Source organism: Oncorhynchus keta, chromosome 1, assembly GCF_023373465.1.
Source record: "Oncorhynchus keta strain PuntledgeMale-10-30-2019 chromosome 1, Oket_V2, whole genome shotgun sequence".
Classification (NCBI taxonomy): Eukaryota; Metazoa; Chordata; class Actinopteri; order Salmoniformes; family Salmonidae; genus Oncorhynchus; species Oncorhynchus keta.
In genome coordinates this window covers 54640270-54664799 of record NC_068421.1, presented here as the reverse complement: position 1 = coordinate 54664799, position 24530 = coordinate 54640270, and the positions used below count along the sequence as shown (strand labels likewise).

Sequence of the window (24530 nt, the reverse complement as noted above, 5' to 3'; positions counted from 1 at the left end):
CACATTAAGTTGTGGCATAAATACAAATATCAGACATTGTATTCCCATTTAAACTTTGTTGTGCTTTTAAAAAGGTTGAAAGTGCAGCTAACACGTTTAGAGGACATCTAAACCAAAAATCAGACATTGTTCTTCCATTGGAAATTGCCGTTGCGTTTAAATGGTATAAAGCACAGCGATAACACGTTGGGAATTCAACAAACCTCTGGCTGTCTTTTTGAGTGGGCGAATAAAGTTGGAAATCTCATTGTTCAATGTCAACCAAATAGGACGCACATTCCCACATAGAAAGGATGTGGCGTTCCCCGTGGGACACGACATTTTTCTTGACAAAGCTGAGCCTAGAGTTTACAGTCTGTGAGGAGGCCCAAAGTGTGACAGGCAGAAAACAGCTAATCCTAGCCACAGGGAAAACATCTAGCTGTCAGTCAGAGTTGTGATGATACACTGTTGGCCTTGCTGCAGGTGCAGGGTGGATTCGTTTGGCTTCAACAGATGCCAATCCGGGTTTTGACATGTTGTACTACAGTACCGGTGTCTGTCTAGACTGTGCTGCAGGTCAGATGTGTCACTGTCTGCTATGCAGTTCACGGTCCGTCCATTTTGTACAGTAAGTTTGAAACTGTACAGTCTGACTCACTATCCCTCTGGCAAGAAGCTATTGGAGTCCATACATGCCCCTCCCCCCACCACACCATAAGAAATCATCTATTATGGGAAACACTGGTTATTTATTATGTGCTGGCGTCGGACTCTGTGCATGCAATAAATAGTCTGAATCTAATGAGATCTCCTTTGGCCCATAGATTCCTGTCTAACACGTCGTTCTCGGGGCTGACAGGGCCGGTGTCGGTGCAGAGGAACCTGTCCCGGGTTCTCACCTCTCAGCGCTTCCACATCTGGAGCCTGCGGCGGGATGCGGTGGGCCAGCCCACCTGGGTGACGGTGGGCAGCTGGGAGGGGGGCCGCCTGAAGGTGGAGGACCAGAGCCTTTGGCAGGGTCCCAATGGCAAGGCCCACGACCGGGGGGAAGGCCAGATGAGTGGGGGCCGGTGGCAGCCAGGCATGCCTGTGGCAGACAGCCGGGTGCGGGTAGTTACCCTGGTGGAGCACCCCTTTGTATTCACGCGGGAAGTCGATGAGGACGGGAACTGCCCGGCGGGACAGTACTGCCTGGACGCAGGGACGAACAGCTCGGACATGCTGGAGAGCTACTTCAGCGAGCGGGCCTCGGGAAACTCTACCTTCCTGCCCACAGACTACAGCAAGTGTTGCTATGGATACTGCATTGACCTGCTGGAGAAACTGGCCGAGGACTTGCGCTTTGAGTACGACCTGTACATCGTGGGTGACGGGAAGTATGGAGCGTCGAAGAGCGGCCGCTGGACAGGGCTGGTGGGCGACCTGCTCAATGGCGTGGCCGACATGGCCGTCACCTCATTCAGCATTAACTCAGTGCGTAGTCGCGTCATCGACTTCACCTCGCCCTTCTTCTCCACCTCGCTAGGCATCCTGGTGCGAAGCAAGGACACAGCGGCGCCCATTGGCGCCTTCATGTGGCCCCTTCACTGGTCCATGTGGGTGGGTATCTTCGTGGCACTGCACATCACCGCCCTCTTCCTCACCCTCTACGAGTGGAAAAGCCCTTTTGGCATGACGCCACACGGACGCAACCGCCTGCGGGTCTTCTCCTACTCGTCGGCACTCAACCTGTGCTACGCCATCCTGTTCGGCCGCACAGTCTCCAGCAAGACTCCTAAGTGCTGGACGGGTAGGTTTCTGATGAACCTGTGGGCCATCTTCTGCCTGCTGGTGCTGTCCAGCTATACAGCCAACCTGGCCGCCGTCATGGTCGGCGAGAAGACCTTCGAGGAGCTCTCGGGGATCCACGACGCCAAGGTGAGACCCACACTTAATAGTTATTTTAATGTTGTCTGTAATTATTTGTTTTGATTATTAACTCTTTCCCCTCTCTTTCCCCCATCCCAATCTCCCTCTCTTCCCCTCTCCCTACCTCCTCCCTCTTTTCCTCCCTAGCTCCACCACCCGTCCCATGGTTTCAGGTTTGGGACGGTGAGGGAGAGCAGTGCCGAGGAGTACATGAAGAAGAGTTTCCCAGAGATGCACGAGTACATGAGGCGCTACAATGAGCCCACCACACCTGATGGAGTGTCCACCCTCAAGTAAGAGATCAAAACATATACAACCCCACTCATGGAGAACTACAGATTGCGCAAGATTTGTTCCAGGCCTACACTCACATAGCCGATTCAGCTAATCAAGGTCCTAATGAGCAGCTGCTTCTGAAGTAGGTTTCCAAGAGTAGGATTGTCCACAGCACTCCTGCTCTATAGCCAAAGAAATGCTATTTATTTAACTAGGCAAGTCATTTAAGAACAAATTCTGATTTACAATGACAGCCTACCGGGGAACACTGCCTTGTTCAGGGGCAGAACCACAGATAATTTACCTTGTCAGCTTGGGGATTCAATCCAGCAACCTTTCGGTTACTGGCCCAACGCTCTAACCACTAGGCTACCTGCCACCCCAAATTCTTGTGAGTGCTTATAAGCATTGTTGAAGTTATTTGTCTAGAGGTGGATAAAGTAGAACACAGAGTAGATAGATACTTTCTCTTTCTACTCTGTCAAGAAAGAGTTTTGAATTCTCTGTCTTCCTCTCTCCCTCCTACGGGAGAAGTGTTTGTTGTGGTTCTCAGACTTAAGTCTGTCATCCAGGCAGACAGAAGAGAAAGGCAATGGAGAGGAGAGCCCAGTGGTATTGCTTCAAAAAAAGATGAAATGTGAAAGGGAGCAAACACAAACAAAATGGCTCTCTACACAGGGTTGAACTTCAGGTGGATGAAAGAGGTTATAGTTCAATTCAAATGAGGAGAGAGCTGGCATTTGAGCTTGTGTGTGTGACTGTGTGGAATGTGGATCTGCCTATCTTTGTTTTGTTAGATCTTTTGACTATGCTAGCCAGTAGCCATATACAGATATTTTTTTGTATTGTGTTGCAAATGCTTACTTTTAAGGGCAAATCCCTTTGAATACAATGACTTTTTGACAGCACCCCTTTTTATTTGAACGAAACCTTCTATACATATTTACCCATTATAGAAGTGGTCAGAAAGTGAGTTTTTGGATCTGAATGCCAAAACATTGAAGAGATAAAGGTGATCAAAGTTGACCTATTTTGCATAACCCACCATACCATGAGACATCCATCTCTTCATCACTGGAAAAGATAAACAGTTGAGATTGATATCAATTAAAAGGTTGTCAAACAACGTTGTAATTTATTGAGAGAAAAAAACTGCTTTAATAATACATTTTTTTTAAATGGTTTAACCTTAAACGTCAATTATTTAAAAACGAATAAACGTATTTTTTTTCATATTCGCATATGTTGTTGCTTAGACCATATTATACATCATCTGAGGTTTTTGTGTTGTGGCTGCCATCGGCTGAGACACAACATGCTCTTGAATATAGGGTGAGTGTCATGTTTTGGCTAACAAATGAACTAAAATGGGAATAAAATTGAAATTGGTATCACAAAGATGTTTTGAGGCCCATACATCAGAGAATGTTGACTTCAATGGGAATATCTGTTGGCTTAAGTTATACTGTCAATTCTCCATCAGAAACGTATTGAAATCAAGGAAATATAGATAGAATAGATATGACCATTCGACAGCGGATGGACCGGTGGCCATCTCCGAGATAGTAATTAGAAGTTATGATTTCAATTTGATTTCAATTTCAGTGGAGCACCAGCTGAATTGCAGTGTTCTGAAGGAATAGGTCCATTCTACGAAATATATTTATACAACTGAAATGACAACCACCCTCTATTTAAGAGCACATTGTGTCTCAATCAATGGGTGGGCATGACACAAAAACCTCAGATGATGTAAAAATAGGTTCTAATTTACGTTAAAAGGTTAAAAAAATAAAAAAAAACATAATTTATTTTCAAGAAATTATGAAATAGTTTGACAACCCTGTTTGTAAACTTTCAAATGGTGTCAAACTCAACCATTTATCTTTTCCAGTGATGAAGACATGGATGTCTCATGGTATGCTGGGGTATGGAAAATAGGTCATCTTTGAGCACCTTTATCTCCTGAATGTTTTGGCATTCAGGTCCAAAAAGTCACTGTCTGACCACTTCTCCCATGGGCAAACATATATGTGAACCGTTGTTTAAATCAAAAGGGAGGATGTCAAAAAGTGACTGAATTTAAATGGATTGAGCCTTAGTTACACTAGGCTTTATGGATTTGGTCTATATGGATAGGGCTATATTTAAATGTTTCTTACCGAAGAGAAAAGGGAAAGCATAACCATTGTAGCAATTGAAAAGGGAACAGTTTGGAGATTATGGGACAATTATTAGACTAAAAGTGAGGACACCACACTGAATCCAAATTGTAGATTTTATCCAAACTGTAGATTTTATGTGCATTTTACATGTACTTTTCGCCATATTTGTTTTTGAAAATACTCTAGATACATTCATTAACATGATAAGAATATTCTTGGAAAATTTGACAACAAAAAAATGAGAAGTGTTTGAGTGAGAGGTCGAACTGGTTTTTCGAAGTGGCCACACACCTCTCCAAAGAGCACACAGTTCCTTAGTCATTTCAATGCACTTTTATGACTCAAAGAAGAGTCTTCAACTACAAGGTGCATTTCTTAACGGATGTTACACTTGTAGTTGTTTTCGTTGGAACACGGCTCTGCTTCTTCGCCGTTACACAATTACTGTTGCTGTTTACATAATTCCAAAAACGGTGAATTATAAATTCGCCATCTGGGTCAGGCGAGCAAAGCAAATCAAATCAAATCAACTTGCAAATCAAATCAAATCCAATTTTATTTGTCACATACACATGGTTAGCGGATGTTAATGTGAGTGTAGCAAAATGCTTGTGCTTCTAGTTCCGACAATGCAGTAATAACCAACAAGTAATCTAACTAACTGTCTTATACACAGTGTAAGGGGATAAAGAATATGTACATAAAGATATATGAATGAGTGATGGTACAGAGCAGCATAGGCAAGATACAGTAGATGGTATCGAGTACAGTATATACATATGAGATGAGTATGTAAACAAAGTGGCATAGTTAAAGTGGCTAGTGATACATGTATTACATAAAGATGCAGTAGATGATATAGAGTACAGTATATACGTATGCATATGAGATTAATAATGTAGGGTATGTAACATTATATTAGGTAGCATTGTTTAAAGTGGCTAGTGATATATTTGACATAATTTCCCATCAATTCCCATTATTAAAGTGGCTGGAGTTGAGTCAGTGTCAGTGTGTTGGCAGCAGCCACTCAATGTTAGTGGTGGCTGTTTAGCAGTCTGATGGCCTTGAGATAGAAGCTGTTTTTCAGTCTCTCGGTCCCAGCTTTGATGCACCTGTACTGATCTCGCCTTCTGGATGATAGCGGGGTGAACAGGCAGTGGCTCGGGTGGTTGTTGTCCTTGATGATCTTTATGGCCTTCCTGTGACATCGGGTGGTGTAGGTGTCCTGTAGGGCAGGTAGTTTCCCCCCGGTGATGCGTTGTGCAGACCTCACTACCTTCTGGAGAGCCTTACGGTTGTGGGCGGAGCAGTTGCCGTACCAGGCAGTGATACAGCCCGACAGGATGCTCTCGGTTGTGCATCTGTAGAAGTTTGTGAGTGCTTTTGGTGACAAGCCAAATTTCTTCAGCCTCCTGAGGTTGAAGAGGCGCTGCTGCGCCTTCTTCGCGATGCTGTCTGTGTGGGTGGACCAATTCAGTTTGTCTGTGATGTGTACGCCGAGGAACTTAAAACTTACTACCCTCTCCACTACTGTTCCATCGATGTGGATAGGGGAGTGTTCCCTCTGCTGTTTCCTGAAGTCCACAATCATCTCCTTAGTTTTGTTGACGTTGAGTGTGAGGTTATTTTCCTGACACCACACTCCGAGGGCCCTCACCTCCTCCCTGTAGGCCGTCTCGTCGTTGTTGGTAATCAAGCCTACCACTGTTGTGTCGTCCGCAAACTTGATGATTGAGTTGGAGGCGTGCGTGGCCACGCAGTCGTGGGTGAACAGGGAGTACAGGAGAGGGCTCAGAACGCACCCTTGTGGGGCCCCAGTGTTTGAGGATCAGTGGGGTGGAGATGTTGTTGCCTCCTCTCACCACCTGGGGGCGGCCCGTCAGGAAGTCCAGTACCCAGTTGCACAGGGCGGGGTCAAGACCCAGGGTCTCGAGCTTGATGACGAGCTTGGAGGGCACTATGGTGTTAAATGCCGAGCTGTAGTCGATGAACAGCATTCTCACATATGTATTCCTCTTGTCCAGATGGGTTAGGGCAGTGTGCAATGTGGTTGAGATTGCATCGTCTGTGGACCTATTTGGGCGGTAAGCAAATTGGAGTGGGTCTAGGGTGTCAGGTAGGCTGGAGGTGATATGGTCCTTGACTAGTCTCTCAAAGCACTTCATGATGACGGAAGTGAGTGCTACGGGGCGGTAGTCGTTTAGCTCAGTTACCTTAGCTTTCTTGGGAACAGGAACAATGGTGGCCCTCTTGAAGCATGTGGGAACAACAGACTGGGATAGGGATTGATTGAATATGTCCGTAAACACACCAGCCAGCTGGTCTGCGCATGCTCTGAGGGCGCGGCTGGGGATGCCGTCTGGGCCTGCATCCTTGCGAGGGTTGACACGTTTAAATGTTTTCCTCACGTCGGCTGCAGTGAAGGAGAGTCTGCATGTTTTAGTTGCGGGCAGTGTCAGTGGTACTGTATTGTCCTCAAAGCGGGCAAAAAAGTTATTTAGTCTGCCTGGGAGCAAGACATCCTGGTCCGTGACAGGGCCAGTACTAAAGTTTTCCATTGTTGCCGGTCTTGGGCCGCATTCTTTGCCTCAAGCCATGAGAAGTGGATCTTCTTGAGTTCTGCTTCTAGACACCTGCGCCAGGTCATTGTTGGACGTCCCCTTCTTCACTTGCCTTGAGGATTCCAAGGATTTGCAATGTTCTCCGGGCCTCTCTGGGCCGTGTGACCAACCCGTCTCCACTTCCACTCCGAAACAGGCTTCTGGTTGATTTTCTTTACAGGTCTATATTAGAGATCCGCTCAGGCAACCAATATGAGCAGGATTTGTTTGAGACAGGAGTTTACAAAGACCTGTGGCTTGTGTTCCAGGCTCAGTTGCAAAATAACTAAATTACAACTCCTCTAAGTGGATGGTTTGATGGATGGTTTGATTAAACAGCCAAAGTGCCAGAAAATTACCAGTCATATTCACAGGCGATTTCTTACCCAAGAGGTCATCCACTCCTTACAATTGAAGGCAGATGACCCGAAAGCTGACACACATAACAATGTGCTGTTTTGACATCTTGAGCCTGCATTACGACAGTTCCCATGACCCATAATCCTCTCTGGTTCAGCCAATGTGCCTAGTCAGGGGTCACGCCATAAAAGAAGTTGAGTGCCTGATTTGGGTGTTCTCCCATTTTGCCAATGCCTCAGTCAGTGTACTCTGCATTCGTTCCAGTCTTGTTTGGTCAGACAGGCGATTAATGGCTTTGCTTTACTATTCTCCTGCCCAATTTCCCTAGCGGTCCCCCATTTACTCTGAGACATGAAGTATAATCATAATGGTAACGAGGCTCATGTGCTACATCTGGAATGAGGGAGGAAATGTCCCCAAGGCCGGATGAGGTACAGAGACGAGTGTTTGTGGGGACTGGTAAAAGGTGTGTTAGGGACATAGCCTGTTTGGATTGGGACATGATCTATTTCAAACTTGGCCTTTTTGGTTTGTGGCGATTGGGACGTGGCCTATTTTGGTGTGTAGACCCAGCGTTTAGGACATGACTTTTGTTGTCATGCGTTTTGTGGGTGCGTTCCATTGTCCCCTGTTCTCTGTCTATAACCCCTTCTCCCTGTGTGTTGAAGGGTAGATCCCCCTCAGCTTGATGCCTTCATCATGGACAAGGCCCTGCTGGACTACGAGGTGTCCATCGACGCAGACTGCAAGCTGCTCACCGTGGGCAAACCCTTCGCCATCGAAGGTAAGAAACCCCTGTGCACCCCAACACAGTATTGTTTTGACGTCACACTTGGTGGCTCTTATCTTCTGTTGTGTGTATATGCTGCCTGTATGTCTGCTTGTGCACGTTTATGTGTATGTGCGTCACAAAATGTACATTTATTTGTATGTGTGTGTGTGAGAGTGCCCCGGTGTATAGGTGGGCATGCACTTGTTTGTCTGTGTGTTTTGTATTCCCCGTCCTCTCCCTGTTTTTACATTCTTTTGATTTGAATATGTAATTATTCAAATATGTTTGCTGCTATTTTGTCTGAATCAACACTACACCCCTGTCTCTGAGAAGCCGGGGCAGGATTAGATTAAATAAGTGGAAACAGATTCCCGCGCCTCGCCTTTCTGTTTTTGTCTTTCTGCATTGGTGCTCCCATATTGTCCACGCATTAAGGTTCTCTTTTCACCGTCAGCCTTTTCTATAGCAGTTAGTAAGGGCTTCTGGAGACCCACAGAGTGTGCAGGCTTTTACTCCAACCCTGCACGAAACGGAAGGAAACAGCGTGAAATGGAGACATAGTACTTTTTTAAATGTTGAACTAAACGTAATTTGCGTGCCTTAACAACACAACCCTAATTCAGTTCACCAAGGTCTTGATGAGTACTTGGTTGTCTGTATCAGATTTATTTGTGCAGGGATAGGACAAAAGCCAGCATGCCCTGTGGGTCTCAACTTCAACCAGGATTGAAGAGCACTGTTTCAGAGAAGCATCCCTCCCTGACCCTGACCCAATATCGCATACCTACTGAGATATGGAATCAAGGAGCCGGGCTGTAAACTTGAGCTGTCATAAGATATTGATGTGGCTTATTTAGTTTCCATGGGACATGTCACTTTCATTTGAGAGGTAGGGAGCGGAAATAGAAGGATGGGGAAGAGGTGGAACAGTAGTGGAAGAGGCTGTCATCTGGACGCTGGTTTTATTTGACTGAAAGGGCAGGCCTGCGGTGTTGGCTATGTAGAACGTCAGCTCATGCTGTGTATTAAGATTCATCACTGGGCAGGATGCACACACACACACACAGATACACTCACACACACACATACACACACTCACACAGATACACACACACACACAGATACACTCACACACACTCTTGATTGGCTTTTTACCTTTTCCTCCTGAAATGTTTAAACCTTGAGAGTCGTTCCATGTCATTTCAGCAAGCCATGACACCTACCATCTCAGATTGTTCTGAAATGGTTTATTTAGTGAGAAACAGGCAAGATTGGAATTCCTTAAACATTATTCTGTAGAAATAACAGTTTATCTCTGAGAAATTGAGCTAATTGAATGCACCCAAATTGGCCATTTTAATTTATAAGATTCAGATCATGTCCAATAAATGTAGCACCCAAATATCCGATTTGGACCAAACCGTTTCCTATTAATGAGAAAGTCATAAGAAATCCCCCCCAACAACAATAGCCACCCACGGACCCCCCCACACCCCATGCCAATCCCACCCCAGCAACAGCAACCAGTATACAGTAGCAGTTTTCTATGTTTGACATGTAGTATGAAGCTGTGACTTGGAGTATTGTTTCTCCATACTATGTAAATGTATTCCATGTGATTCTGATGATGGTTTTTCCAACCTTGTCCAGGGAAATTGATAATTCAAGTCACTTGCATTATTTACCTTAAAGTAGTGTGAAAGTACCCAGTTCTGACCACTAGATGCTGCTGTTCCTACTATACCGCCACATTTTCCTAAATTTTGCTGGTCTCTTGTGTTTATTAAGTAGATCACAATGTTTTCTTTGCAACTTTGGGTAGAAAACCAATAGTTCCTTTCCAGTCAGTCACTCTGTATAACATAATGTGGGAGTCAACGACCAATCATATTCACCTGAAGAAATCACACCCAACGGGCCAATGGATGCAGATATTTCGCCTGAAGGAAGAACGTGCCACGCAATTTACTAACTGTTCAAGCACACAAAGACCACAAGATTCAGCTCCGACTTAGGTGTCTGTCAGTGGAGAGAGAGTACTCGTCCCCCTAGATGTTCGAGTTTTGGGTCTTGGTATCGGTTTTGTGTTACTTTCTGCTTACTTTCTGCTCTACTTGTGTAGCTAATTCGTCCTTGCTTGGGTAGAATTTGTGTTGGCAAAACCCCCACTATTTCTGCTCTGCTTGTGTAGCCAGTGGTTCCTTCCTTCAGTAAGATGGACAGTGGTAAAAGTAAGTTCAAAAAGGCTAGCCAGCCGAGTATGAACCTCTGACCATGCCCTAAGGGCATGTGGTTTCACAATGAAAATTAAAGATACTCACAGAGGCTGTCCTGTTTGCCTGGGATGGATAACACGCTCAGGAGACTTTGCCCACAACTGGACAATACCGCACTCTAGATACCCCTGAACACATATGAACCTTGCATTGGTTTTAATGGTAAATGTCACATCACAATAAATATAGTTTCCTGATAATTTTATTGAAAAACACAAGACTGCTGTAACGGCTCTCCTCTTCATCTGATGATGAGTAATAGAAATCATCGGACCAACACGCAGCGTGGTAAGTGTTCATAGTAAATTTAATTAAATAAACTGAACACTGAATGACAAAAAAACAACAACGTGAGTGCACGACACGAAACAGTCCTGTAAGGTGATAAAACAGGAAACAACTACCCACAAACACAGGTGGGAACAGGCTACCTAAGTATGGTTCTCAATCAGAGACAACGGTTGACAGCTGCCTCTGATTGGGAACCATACCAGGCCAAACACACAGAAATACAACACACAGAACAAAACATAGAATGAAAAACATAGAATGCCCACCCCAACTCACGCCCTGACCAAACCAAAATAGAGACATAAAAAAGGAACTAAGGTCAGGACGTGACAACTGCCATGAAATTCATTATTTTATTAGGGTTGTCACAACATTTTAGTCCCTAGCCCATTTCTCCATCAAAGTTTTGGGCTTGTAGGAAAAGTCTTGCATAGGAATAGCCCTCACAGAGAGCAGCCGCTTGTTGGACTATTCAAGGAAAGTTGGGTTGAAGCATTAGGTTGCTATTAGCACAAACTGAATAGCTTTTATGGATGACTGGCTTTAATTGTGAGGATAACCATACAATTAATTTTCATAATGAGACAAATCTATTGGTTTTCTACATAAAGTTGCAAAGGAAATGTTGTGATCTATTTAATAAACACGAGACCAGAAAAATGGATAAAGAGTGTTGCGGTATAGCAGTAGCAGCGGAATCTAGGGGTCAGAATAATGCTAGCAACTTCAATTACTAATTTATCTGACCAGGGGGGAACCCCCCCCCCCAAAAAAAAAATCACAGGGAATACATTACATAGTGTAGAGAAGCAATACTCTAAGCCACAGCTCCATACTACTTGTCAAACATAGAACTGATACTGTATACTGTTTGTTCGGGTGGGATTGGTGTGGGGGAAGGGGAGGGGTCCATGGGTGGCTTTGACACAACAACAAAAAATGTATTCCTCATGTCTTACTCGTTGGTAGGAAGAAGTTTGGTCCTAATCTGATGTTGGTTACTATATATATATTTTTAGGGGGCAGATCAGCTTTAATATTGCAGATAGATGGTGGTTTCTATCAATGTAATTGTCTGCATCGTTAGCAATCCTCCATATTTTGTTTTTGTAGCCCTAACCCTCCCCTAATTGGAGTAAACTAATGGACAACAACACTTAGGCCTCTACTTCCAGCTTATAAATACTATATAGATTTCATGGACACAGTATATTTAACAATAGTTATATTTTGTTTGTTAGTTCCATCCTTCATCTCCTATCTATCTCTGAACACCATCCAGTTTTGATTTCAATTCGCCATATATTTTTCAACTGTGCTGTGATGTTTCACAAAAGTTCTGAAACGTTCTATTCTCATAGTTTCAACAGATTGTAAATGAAAGATAAACATTTTTGCTAAGTGGATTATTATATTATTGATCAATTGACTATGACTTTTTAAATCACCCAACAGTGGTGAGTTAGCTCCAGGTATATGTTGCAATTCTTCAGCCATTCCTGAACCTGCGACCAAAAACAAGCTCCTTATGGACAGTACCAAAACAAATGATCTGATAATGCTAATTGTATCTGTTACTATCTGAGATGGTGGGTGCCAAAATCCTCTTTCTGTACTTTTTGAGGTGGAATGACCCGTGGGATAACTACGCGCATATATAGTGCATTCAGAAAGTATTCAGACCCCTTCCCTTTTTACACATTTTGTTACGTTACAGCCTTATTCTATAATGGATTTTAAAAAAATAATCCTCATCAATCTACACACTACACCATAATGACAAAGTGAAAACAGGTTTTTAGAAATGTTTGCAAATGTATACAAAATAAAATAATAATACCTTATTTACGTATTTAAGTATTCAGACCTTTAGCTATGAGACTCGAATTTGAGTTCAGGTGCATCCTGTTTTTGATCATCCTTGAGATGTTTCTACAACTTGATTGGAGTCCACCTGTGGTAAATTCAATTGGTTGGAAATTATTTGGAAAGCACACACCTGTCCATATAAGGTGCCACAGTTGACAGTGCATGTCAGAGCAAAAACCAGGTCATGAGGTCGAAGGAATTGTCCGGAGAGCTCCGAGACAGGAGTTTGTCGAGGCACCGATCTGGGGAAGGGTACCAAAAAATGTCAGCGTCATTGAAATTCCCCAAGAACACAGTTCCTCCATCATTCTTAAGTCGGAGACGTTTGGAACCACCAAGACTCTTCCTAGAGCTGGCCGCCCGACCAAACTGAGCAATTGGGTGAGAAGGGCCTCGGTCAGGGAAGGTGACCAATAACCCAATGGCCATTCTGACAGAGCTCCATAGTTCCTTTCAAAAGGACAACCATCTCTGCAGCACTCCACCAATCATGCCTTTATTGTTGAGTGGCCAGACGGAAGCCACTCCTCAGTAAAAAAAGCACATTACAGCCCGCTTGGAGTTTGCCAAAATGCACCTGAAGGACTCTCAGGCCACGAGAAACAAGATTGAACTCTTTGGCCTGATTGTCAAGCACCATGTCTGGAGGAAACCTGGCACCATCCCTACGGTGAAGCATGGTAGTGGCAGCATCATGCTGTGAGGATGTTTTTCAGTGGCAAGGACTGGGAGACTAGTCAGGTTTGAGGGAATGATGAATGGAGCAAAGTACAGAAGAGATCCTTGATGAAAACTTGTCCAGAGCACTCAGGACCTCAGACTGGGGCGAAAGTTCCCTCCTCTCAATATGCAGATTTTAAACTCATGAATTTTGTCTGCCAGATATATTTCATGAGACTAAGTCAATCAAATTGCATTTGACTCAAGTTGTTTCACTGCTTTCCTGAAAAGAACCCCCCCCCCCTACTAAAAAAATGGTAGCACTTCCTTTACGTCACAATATTTCATGAAACAGCCTTGTGATTACTTGATTACTTGATCAACTGGTTTCTCTTGCGAGATGATTTTTCCAGGTGAGTCATTTCACAAGTCAAGAGGGATTTTTGTGTTGAACCAGATTGACACCTTCTCTTTTCATGTACAGTAACTCCTGCTCTTTTTCCCTGGGTTTTGAGGTGAGGAATATTCCTCCATTTTAGGCCCTGACCTCTAGACTGTCATCCACAATAAAACAGTAATTGGGGTTTTGCTCAATTAGACCTCTTCGAGCTCATCTCTCCCCTCTGCTAATTGTATTTTCTACCTTCCCTCGCTCCTCTATTGCACTTTATCTACATGGTTCCTCACGGTATTCATTACTCCATCCAGTATCATATCACACACACACACACACACACACACACACACACACGCACGCACGCACGCACGCACGCACACACACAAAGACACACACACACACACACACACACACACACACACACACACACACACACACACACACACACACACACACACACACACACACACACACACACACACACTCTCTCTCTCTCTCTCTCCTCTCTCTCTCTCTCTCTCTCTCTCTCTATCTCTCTCTCTCTTTGGTTTGCAGCTCATACTCTATTTATTCATTTCCAGATACTAAAACAATTTATCCGCAGAAATGCAGCAATGAACTATCGCTTCAAACAGAGTTCACTCGTTCAAAAGACTTTCTGAATCTCTGTCCCCGCCTCTTCAGGGTTTTATTTCTCTCCGGTGTTTGGACTGAGTCGTAGTGGGCTGCAGACAGTGGACCTGGCAGGTGATTAAAGCCACCCACTATTTAATGACTGCGATTCAAAGCACAACATCGTCATTAACACTGGGCTACAGGGACGTCTGTGCCAGCGCAGGGGGCCGACTCTGTTGGCTTTATGAGAAACAGAGGCATGTTTATTGGATCTCCGATGCATTCATTAAGAATATTAGACTGAAGCACATGCTTTACACAACGTAGTAGTTCATCTGTTTTTACCTGTTGGAGCTGGCAGGCAAACAGGCAGGCAAACAGGCAGGCAAACAGGCAGGCAAACAGGCAGGCAGGCAAACAGGCAGGCAGGCAGGCAGGCAGGCAGGCAGGCAGGCAGACAGACCGAGACAGACAGGCTGTGAGAGAGATAGACATGCACGATCACATACGCATATGCGCATATCCTCATTCAAAAATGCCTTTGACAGTGTGTGTGTGCTTGACTGTGTGTGTGCGTGTTCGTGTGTGCGTGTGTGTGTGTGCGTGCTCGGGCAGTCTCGCTCTGATGAAACGTGTTGATGTCAGAGCTTGTCTGGCATCTGTCATCTTGACTGGGAGGGGTAGGTGGGAGTGAGGGAGAGTGGGGGTGGGGGTGGGGGTGGGGGTGGAAGGGGAGATGACTGACAGACTTTAGCCATGAGGGATGAGGGGATGGATAGGCAGAGGTAAACCCCTCCATTGATTAAATACCATTTTTGAGATGGACAGAAGGGATGAAGGAGGGAAGAAGGGAGGAGGGAGAGGTGGAATGAGAGTTGTTGTGTCTCAATGATCCTTGGGCTCTCACTCTCTGTTATCCCCAGCCCACCAAAACTCATTATTAATTCTGCTGTCAAAGCCAACACACACACACACACTCCTTGTCATTAGATAATGGATGTGCCGAACACTCCACTTTTTCTTTGTCCTGTTTCTGTCTTCCTCCATCAATCTTTCTTCAAACTCCCGTTGCTACCGACGACCACGAGATGGGGATTTTTTTTTCTCCCTTCCATCCTTCCACGTAAAATCAAGAATCCGATATCGAAAATCTCATTCACAAAATGTCATTAAGAAGTTCAAAGGAGTAAAGTACAGGAATAGCAGTACACGTAGAGGAGGAATTGTCCCATGTTATGGAGTGACATGGAGGCTGAACTCTGGTTTAGCTATAATAATAACCAAAGCCCTGTGTGTCCCTACTGAAAGGGTTGAAGGTAAGGTCATCCGATTTGGGTTGTTATGGATCAGAAGCGTACCGTAGTTTCGCAGGGCTCCCTCGCAAGGTCTGAGCAAGCCCCCCCTTCCCCATATAGCTAATCTCATGCTATTCTACACATTTAACCATGAGGCTGAGAGAAAATGTTGCAGCGTTACAGCTCATTTCTTATAATTCCATGATTTGTTTTGCCATGGTTTATGACGTGTTCATATCCTTAGGCGGAGAGGAGGAGAGGATCCAGACTAGGTCTGCCAGTTAACTCACTCGGCATGAAGTTTGGAAGGATACGAGTGTAGGCCGCTGCTCAGTTCTCCGCCTAAACAATTGAAAGAAATCTTTAAAGCAGTTAGGGCATTTGAAGTGGAATGGTGTAAAAAATGGATACCTCCGAAATAAAGTCTGTTTATTTAGCAGATGTGAGACACTGTCCGTGTCAGTGTTTCTACCCAGATGGCAAAGCCATGAGACTTGTGGTAAAGAAGGGAACGCACCACAACTTTAACATATTTACATGCTGACATTGGTAACATGTTGTTTCCCTCCATAACCACCCTTTTATAATTGTTCTTCATTTGTTTGTGTCTCACGATATCTTACCCTTGCCTATTGTACCTACTATTATGTAAAAAATGGTTGAATGCTTCCTTCACAGGGCAGTTCTCTTTTGTGAAAGATACTTTTCATCTCAATGGGATCACCTGAACAAATAGAATTAAACCACAGAAATAATCGAATAATCTCATCTATACTCTTAGAAAAGAAGCTGCTATCTAGAACCATAGTGGAGAACCCTCTGAAAATAGATATTTTTTTATACAAAGTTCTACGTGGAACCCTTTTCACCACCAAAGTGTTCAACCCGGAACCAAAAATTGTTCTGCTATGGGGACAAACGAAGAACCCTTTTTTGCTAAGCTTGTGGTAGTTATTTTATTTTCATTCATTTCTAATAACTACAATACCCATTGTACTATTGTACTATGCTTTCTTCCCCCCCACCCCCACCCCCAGGCTATGGAATAGGCCTCCCGCAGAACTCCCCTCTGACCAACAACGTGTCAGAGTTCATCAGTCGCTACAAGTCAGACGGCTACATGGACATGCTGCACGACAAGTGGTACAAGGTGGTGCCCTGTGGGAAGAGGGTGTTCGCCGTCACCGAGGTGAGTGTCTGTCTGTGGCCTGGTCCCAGATCTGTTTGGCCTATCTTGTCAACTTCTATGGCCATCAAAGTCAGCCTGGGCCCAGATCTGCTTGTGCAGACAGCACCAGCAGATCAGGCGCCAGGCTAGAGTGTGGCTGTGGCGGAGTGGCGCCCCCTGTAGGCATACGACATCGGTTGCGGACAGTTGATGGACATTGGGTTTGGCCCTTCTCATACATCTGGACATGTCAAACTGGATGTTTGGCTCTGTTGTAATATCCACACTAGCATACCACTTGATTGAAGCAATGCATTGGGCAGGCATTCTTAGAGCTATGCAAGTCTGGGTTGCAGACATTCTTCAGACGGTCTGGAATCCATCAGTGTCAGATGTTTATGGGAAATATTGATTGCTAGATTCTGCCTCTGTGTGTGTCTATGATATCCTCTCAGGATTGTGTGTCATCCTAAAGTTATCCTTTAACCTCAAGCACTTAGCCAGTATAGTACTCCAACTCACGCCTTGTGGTTAGTGTCCGCACTGAGATTAGAAGGTTGGGAGTTTGATCCCCAGCCGAGTCATACCAAAGACTGTACAAATGGGTCCCAATACGTCTCTGCTTGGCACTTAGCATTAAGTAGATATATGGGGGTAAGGCCCAGTGATAGACTAGAGTCCTGTTCAGCGGGTATGCCTGTACATCAAGCTGCCTCGCGCTACAGAAACAGGAGATGAGGCTATGAGCTGTTATGAGCTGTTATGACTTGCACAAGGCTACTTAGCTGATCCAGATTGCTTAGCAAGGCTACTAACTTACTGGTCTGGCGTAACTGCCCTGACCCAATGGCTCTGTTAGTATAGACGAGTGTTTATATACATCATTGTCTGTTACTGACTCCATAACTTGTTGTTTGAATCATTTTACGCTAGTGTTATTATTGTTGCTGCCCTGTTACTGGGACAACCGTCTGGTCCCATCAGCATGACGATGTGGCCTGTTTACCTGTTGGTTCTCGCTCCCCAGACAGACAGCAGCTGAGGACTCTGGGATTGCTTTTCTAATGCCAACACCATATCAGCTCGCACTGATTTGTGGTCTGCACAGACCCATTGAAGAGAAAGTGTGTGGAGAGAGAGAGGCTGTGTGTGTGTGTGTGTGTGTGTGTGTGTGTGTGTGTGTGTGTGTGTGTGTGTGTGTGTGTGTGTGTGTGTGTGTGTGTGTGTGTGTGTGTGTGTGTGTGTGTGTGTGTGTGTGTGTGTGTGTGTGTGTGTGTGTGTGTGTGTGTGTGTGTGTGTGTGTTTAGGATGGGGGGAAACGGTGCTAGAGCGAGACAAGCAGTGATCCTTGCCATCTGTGCAGAAACATCAAAGCCATTCCCAGTCTTGTCATTACCTAATTATCAAATTATCACCCGATTTAACTTTGGGGAGTGACTGAGGGATGGATGGTAGAACATGAATGTTTCCCACATGACAACATCTACCGTTCGTCTCGACTGAGCTGCACAAGACACGACTGACAATAACGTTTTTTTTCTGTTAGCACCGCGAAGTAAAGATTTTTGGTTTATTGATTTGCCCCGGGTGACGTTCCTTTGAACTGTGATGCCATAAACTTTGATGTTTTTTTTTTCATCGTGTACCTGGCCCTGTCGGCCCCTTAAAGATGCTCAAATTTAGAATTGGGAATGTAAAAAATATACATTGGCATATACACTGTCATTTTCAAGCTGTCTTGGATCAATGTGAGAAACTCAGAGGAGTGACTGCAGCACAAGTTTAAAAAAACACCCTATAAACCACATATCTAGGGTATATCTTTCAGTTTCCTCTATATCTTTCGCAGCTTAATTTATATCTTTCCCAGTTTCAACTTTCCCAGTTTAATTTATATCTTTCCCAGTTTCAACTTTCCCAGTTTAATTTATATCTTTCCCAGTTTCAACTTTCCCAGTTTCAACTTTCCCAGTTTAATTTATATCTTTCCCAGTTTCTTCTTTCATAGTTTCATCTGTATCTTTGACAGTCTAATTTGCATTTTCCACAGTTTCATCTTTATCTTTCACAGGTATCTTTCACAGTTTCAGTTATATATTTCACAGTTTCATCTTTCACAGTTTGATTTATATATTTTACAGTTTAATGTGTTTCACTATCTTACTATAATTAGGAGGTTGAGAATTGCTGTGGCCTGCATTGAACAGATTGTTCCATTCCAAATCCTTCCCCTCACACGGATTCTGAGGGGAAAGGCTGAGGGACAGCAGAGTGGGGAGGGTAACAGGGGGAGATGAGCTACGGCTGCCCAGAAACAATATGACGGAGGATGGGCCCACTCTTAAACACATTCGACAGGCTAACACCATCCATACTCTGGCCCCAAGTTCTAATGGGATGAGTTATCCCCCCTCCATACCAAACACGACTGGATCAAGGCGAGGGAAAGGGAGGGAGAAGGAAGGGGGAGAAGGTAGAGTAGAAATGAGAAGGGAGAGAGAAGGATGGGGGGGGGTGACCGATGGATGTGGGAGAGGGAGTGAATGAAGTGGGTAAGAAGAAGAGGGAGGGAGATGGTGAGGTGGAGGGACAGAGCAAGGGGGGAGCACAGTGGTAGACTGGAAGGGAGAGAGAAAGAAAGGGAGCACAGTGGTAGACTGGAAGGGAGAGAGAAAGAAAGGGAGCACAGTGGTAGACTGGAAGGGAGAGAGAAAGAAAGGGAGCACAGTGGTGGAGAGAGAAAATGAGAAAGAGGGAGCAGAGTGGCACGAGGCTGAGACCGGCAGCTCCCTTTCTTGGCCGAGTCCCAGAATGAAATGGGAGGAGGGACGGAGTGAAGGATGTCGGGGGGGAGAGATGGGGTGGGCCTTGACTGCACCCCTGGGGTTCACTGTGTCAGCACTTCGGAAACAAGCCTGCCATCGTCCACCGATTCCTTTCTCCCTCCCCCACACATACGTCCAAACCTCTACAGATAATATCAGAGAGAGAGGCAGGAGGTCTGCATTCGGTTTAGAAGATTTCCTCTGAAAAGTTCTCTCTCCTTTCGGAAAAGTGTCAAACAGTGTTAGACAATGCGGCTGCATAGACACTGAGTATACAAAACATTAAGAACACCTGCTCTTTCCATGACAGACTGACCAGGTGAATCCAGGTGAAAGCTATTATCCCTTATTGATGTCACTTGTTAAATTCACTTCAATCAGTGTAAATAAAGGGTAGGAGACAGGTTAAATAACATTTTTTTAAGCCTTGAGACAGATTGCATATGTGCGGCATTCAGAGGATGAATGGGCAAGACAAAGAATGAAGTCCCGTTGAACGGGGTATGGTAGAAGATGCCAGGCTCAACGGTTTGTGTTAAGAACTGCATCGCTGCTGGGATTTTCACTCTCAACAGTTTCCCATGTGTATCAAGAATGGTCCACCACCCAAAGGACATCCAGCCAACTTGACACAACTGTGTGAAGCATTGGAGTCAACAGGGGCCAGCATCCCTGTGGAACGCTTTCGACACCTTGTGGAGTCCATGTCCCGATAAATTGAAGCTGTTCTGAGGGGAAAAAGTGGGTGCTACTCAATATTAGGAAGGTGTTCCTAATGTTTTGTACACTCAGTGTATAACCCATGTTGTTAAACCTTAACAGGCTAGACGTATTGTACAACTATGCATATGTACTATAAAACTATGGCGGTGCACTGTACTGTACAACGACTGTAATGTATTGCTGTGTGTGCTGGCAGGCAGGGCCACCGTAAGGTGGATACTCAGACAGGGTGCTCACTGCTCACACTGTGCGTCTCAAGCACACACACTGTCCTGACTAAAAGGCACTGCATGGGTCAATCCGGCGTCTGCATTGGCCGCGCAGCCTTTACAGTGAAACGGCCTGTGCGAAAGTCAGGGCGTTCGTACTTCTTACACTTCGCGGTGGCAGCGCAGAGCTGTTGAGTAAGAGCTGTTGAGATGGAAGTTGTCAAGGAAGTGAGCTTGTGTTGATACAGGTCCTCCGCATTGTTACAACATTTGGGAGGCGCACGGCAATGTGGTACGGCTCCGCAATTGCGTCACACGGAGCCTCCGACCACATTTACAGATTAAGCATTAATTGGCTTTTCGGCTAAATGCCCTCGAAGCACTGCTGCTTTTCAAAAAGGGCCTCTGTAGCAGCCCACAGGGTAGAAACTAATCATAGAGTAGAGTAGAATAGAAATAGAGTACAGTAGAATAGAAGTGTAGGCTTATAGAGATACAATGACAACACAGTAGAATAAACTATAACCAGATAGAATACCAGGAAATAGAATATTCCCGAAGGCAGCCCGTGGCATGGAGGTTGAAGAGATCAGGCATGTGTTACTCAGTGGGCTCACCGCTCGGGTTCCTAATGGTTACACAGTATCATCTATTTCAATTAGTGAAAGCTGGGATCCTCCTCTTTTTAATAGACGCCATCAAAACTCTGATTTCACACGCGATTGCATAGCCTATAGAAATGTTACACAATGACTGGGTTTATAGGAACACTGAGTTCATTCCACACATCAAAAAGCTGTTTGATTTGATTTTCCATTGCATTCGCATTGACGTCAGAGTGATTAGAGGGACAATAGTGCGCTGAGTACCAGGCCATTAGCGACTTGATGGCCGTTAGCAAGTTTTGTCCGCTACCGTCGACCATCAGCACCATTCATTTACAGAGCGCAGTTCTGGAGTGAGTGGCATACCCACTGGGTCCAGACGTCAATTCAACGTCTATTCCACGTTGGTTCAATGTAATTTTATTGAAATGATGTCGAAACAATGTTGATTCAGCTAATGTGTGCCCAGTGGGTAGGTATCTTGACCCAACGGTCATGTGGAATTAAACTCCTGACCGCCGGTGTAGCGGTAATAGGGTCATCGTAATAGGGTCATCGTAGCCCTAGACGCCAGGCTTTTTACATTCTGATTAGTTCTCCTACGCAGGACCCCTCCAGGCCACTCTAGGGGAGGTTGACAATCAATTGACTATATTGTTAACCCCCTGCGTTACATGTGTTAACCCTGTCCAAGTAACCCAACTGTCCCCTCCCTCCCCCTACAGACTCTCCAGATGGGCATCCGTCACTTCTCAGGGCTGTTTGTGCTGCTGTGTGTGGGCGTGGCCACGTCGCTGCTCACCCTGGCTGGGGAGCACGCCTTCTATCACATGGTGCTGCCCCGCATCCGACGACGACAAAAGTACAAGTACTGGCTCCACACCAGCCAGGTGAGATGGAGGGAGGGAGTGTGTGTGAGTGAACCAAAGGAGAGTTTGTGTGAGTTTGTGCAAGTCTGTATCAATACAATATCCTTTCACAGTAAGCCACTGCCTTGAGAACCTTCCTCTTGTTCCTCCCTCAGTCTAGACTTTTTCATCGTTTCTTTCATTGGCCTTTTTAAAGTGCTCTTTTTTACTTGAACAAATGTGTGCCATGTTTAACAAACTCTATATCTAAAAGCACTTACACTTCACGTATCCACTGTGAATTCAATATTAACAGACCGTTATTGCTTGTAAAATGTTGTTTATGGTGTAGGTTTCTCATGCTCTTGGCTAGACTGTCATTGGGACTATATATCACCTTGGCTGTCATTAGAAAACATTAAGGCAACACCGCCATCTGCTGTTGACTTAGATAACCACCATTTTGGAAGCCCAGTCCAAGTTGAGTATTAAAAAGGACTGACATTTCAGATCTGCCTGGCTTAAGTACGCGGAGGTCTCCTAAGCTCCTTCCCCAATTGCGGATTATTAATGAGAGGGGAAAAGTAATTACAATTTCTACGATGGTGTCGATTCTGCACGTTTTGAATAAAACAGTGTGGAGCTTTTCAACCCCCGTATCGCTTGGCTGTCAGTGTAACTATAGCTCCATTTATTCTGCAGAAAATCCACCGAGCCCTGAACCAGACCTATGAGGACGTGAAGAAGAAGCAAGACACCAACACAGAGAAAAGGTGACAAAATGGCTGCCTTTAAAAAAAAAAAGAAGTATTTACTTGACCTTTCTTCCACGATGAGTGATCTGACAGGACATGGACAGGTAGAATCCATATGGCCCTTTTATTACCTATCAGCGGTAATGAGAGGAGGCAGTCATATTACTGAGATACAGATTCAAAGCAAGCTAACACACTAGTAGGGCTTGATTTGGCACCAGACCAGTGTCTTTCTTTCTTTACTGACACAAGCCTTTTATCTCTCAGTAGCTGCTGCATCCAGAAGAACCAGCACCCCCAGCCTCCCCCTGACCCCCTTCTCTCCAGGGCATCGGCCAAGTGGAACAGCGAGAACAGCAGGGACGCTGCAGCCGCTAAGGACAACAAGCGCGTCCACTTTAACCTGGAGACCCTCAACAGCCGCCGCCTGCTGGCCCGGGCCGTGACCAAGTCCGAAGGGGAGAGAGGGGGGGAAGGTATCCGCGGGGCTAACCAGGCAACACGTGTCTGTGCAAATGGAGGCTTCGGGACTTCCTTTGCCAACCTGGTGCTCTCCCTCCCCTCCGCCTCTTCTTCATCCATCCCTTCTTCATCTTCCTCCTTGGGCGTTCCTCCAAGGCCAGGGGAGCTACAAGAGCTACAGGAGAAGATCGACCTGATCCGAGATCAGCTAAGGACGGCTCTGGCCAGGAGGGCTGAGCTGCAGACTTCCCTGGCCAAGGAGAAGGCCGCCTGCTCTGCACCCATAGTGTCAGGAATGCCCCCCGTGGTTTTAGCTGCAGCATCCCTCCCCACCTCCACCAAAACCACCTCGTCCCTCCCCTCCACCCGCTGTGCCACCACCATGACAGACCCTGTCAAGGCCCTGCCCACAGTCCGCACAGCCCCCGCCAAACACACCAACGAGAAGAGGTGATGCCCCTCTGGTGTTTGGACACCAATCAATGGTGTAGTAAGGGATTAAAAGGGGAGGGGTTTGTTGAAAGCAGCTGGATTCCCTTGGTTTGGATGTATCCTTTTCCTGTGATCCTGATGCCGTAGCATGGCAGCTCTTTCCCTGGACACCAACCTTTCAACCTTTTGCTACTGGGTGAAAAATGAAAGAGCTTCTAGGGCAATTCCTTGTGCTCTACGCTGCCCAACTGCCTCATATGGTAAAATATGGCTGGTAAAATGTGCGCAACCTCAGGCCTACTTGAATACAGTATATCGTCCCATGCGGTGGGGCTGGAGGTACCAGCACGCCCACCCATGGCGCTGCATCTGTTCTGTGAACTGAGCCATTAAACTTTCTAGCGCTCACTCCTCTGCCACAGGACCCGACTCCCGCGGAGGAATCAGGAGCGGTGCATTATGTTTTATTTCCTTTGAGATCCGAATCGATATTGTTCACTGGCCTTGATTGACATGTTTTTCAAGAATAAAAGTCTGATGAAAGTGTTGATTGTGATGAAGGTTGAAATGTGAATCCTTGTCATGTGTACTTTGTGTGGTCTGTATTTTTACCTTTCGGGTACTGAGGGTTCAATTTCAGTGATAGAATAACAGGTATTAGGCATGTTTGATGTCTGGCAGTGTATAGAGAGCAATAGTAATGGTGTTTTTTTGTAGGCACCATGGTTGGTTGGGAAAAAGCCTACGGGAAAATTGAGTTGGATAAACGCCAAAAATAAGGTCTGTGGTGCACGCAGGCTTAGGAGATCTTTTACGGTTCGTTCTATGAGAATCTTTATCAGCGAACATCACTGAGAATTTATGCAATAAAAATAAATTAGCACACAAAAAGGTCACGTTTAACTGACTCTCAGAACAAAAGATCTTCTAAGCCTGCGTTAACCTTATTTTCAAGCATTTATCCCAAAACCCTATTCTTTCCACATAGGAATGGCTGAATGAACCAGGAGGTCACTCATTTGTGGTTTTTAGGA

The 24530-nt window shown here is 45.3% G+C and overlaps 1 protein-coding gene across 4 annotated transcripts in view; it reads left to right on the top strand.

Moving 5' to 3' along the window:
• The window catches only part of grin3bb (glutamate receptor, ionotropic, N-methyl-D-aspartate 3Bb), a 105023-nt gene extending 80971 nt beyond the window's left edge, over window positions 1-24052 (top strand). Inside the window, exons 3-9 of one of the 4 annotated variants that reach the window (XR_004826491.2) lie at window positions 807-1899; window positions 2038-2183; window positions 7963-8078; window positions 16507-16658; window positions 21725-21938; window positions 22550-22620; window positions 22870-22927. Coding sequence is in view for 2 of the 4 variants with exons in the window: in XM_035776842.2 (XP_035632735.1) it covers window positions 807-1899; window positions 2038-2183; window positions 7963-8078; window positions 16507-16658; window positions 21725-21889; window positions 22550-22620; window positions 22870-23518 (2392 nt within the window). In the remaining 2 variants the exon portion in view is untranslated. Of the gene's footprint in view, window positions 1-806; window positions 1900-2037; window positions 2184-7962; window positions 8079-16506; window positions 16659-21724; window positions 21939-22549; window positions 22621-22869 lie in introns of all 4 variants that reach the window. The other 3 variants (XR_004826493.2, XM_035776848.2, XM_035776842.2) reach the window with 3 other exon arrangements.
• The last annotated feature ends 478 nt before the right edge of the window (window positions 24053-24530 follow it).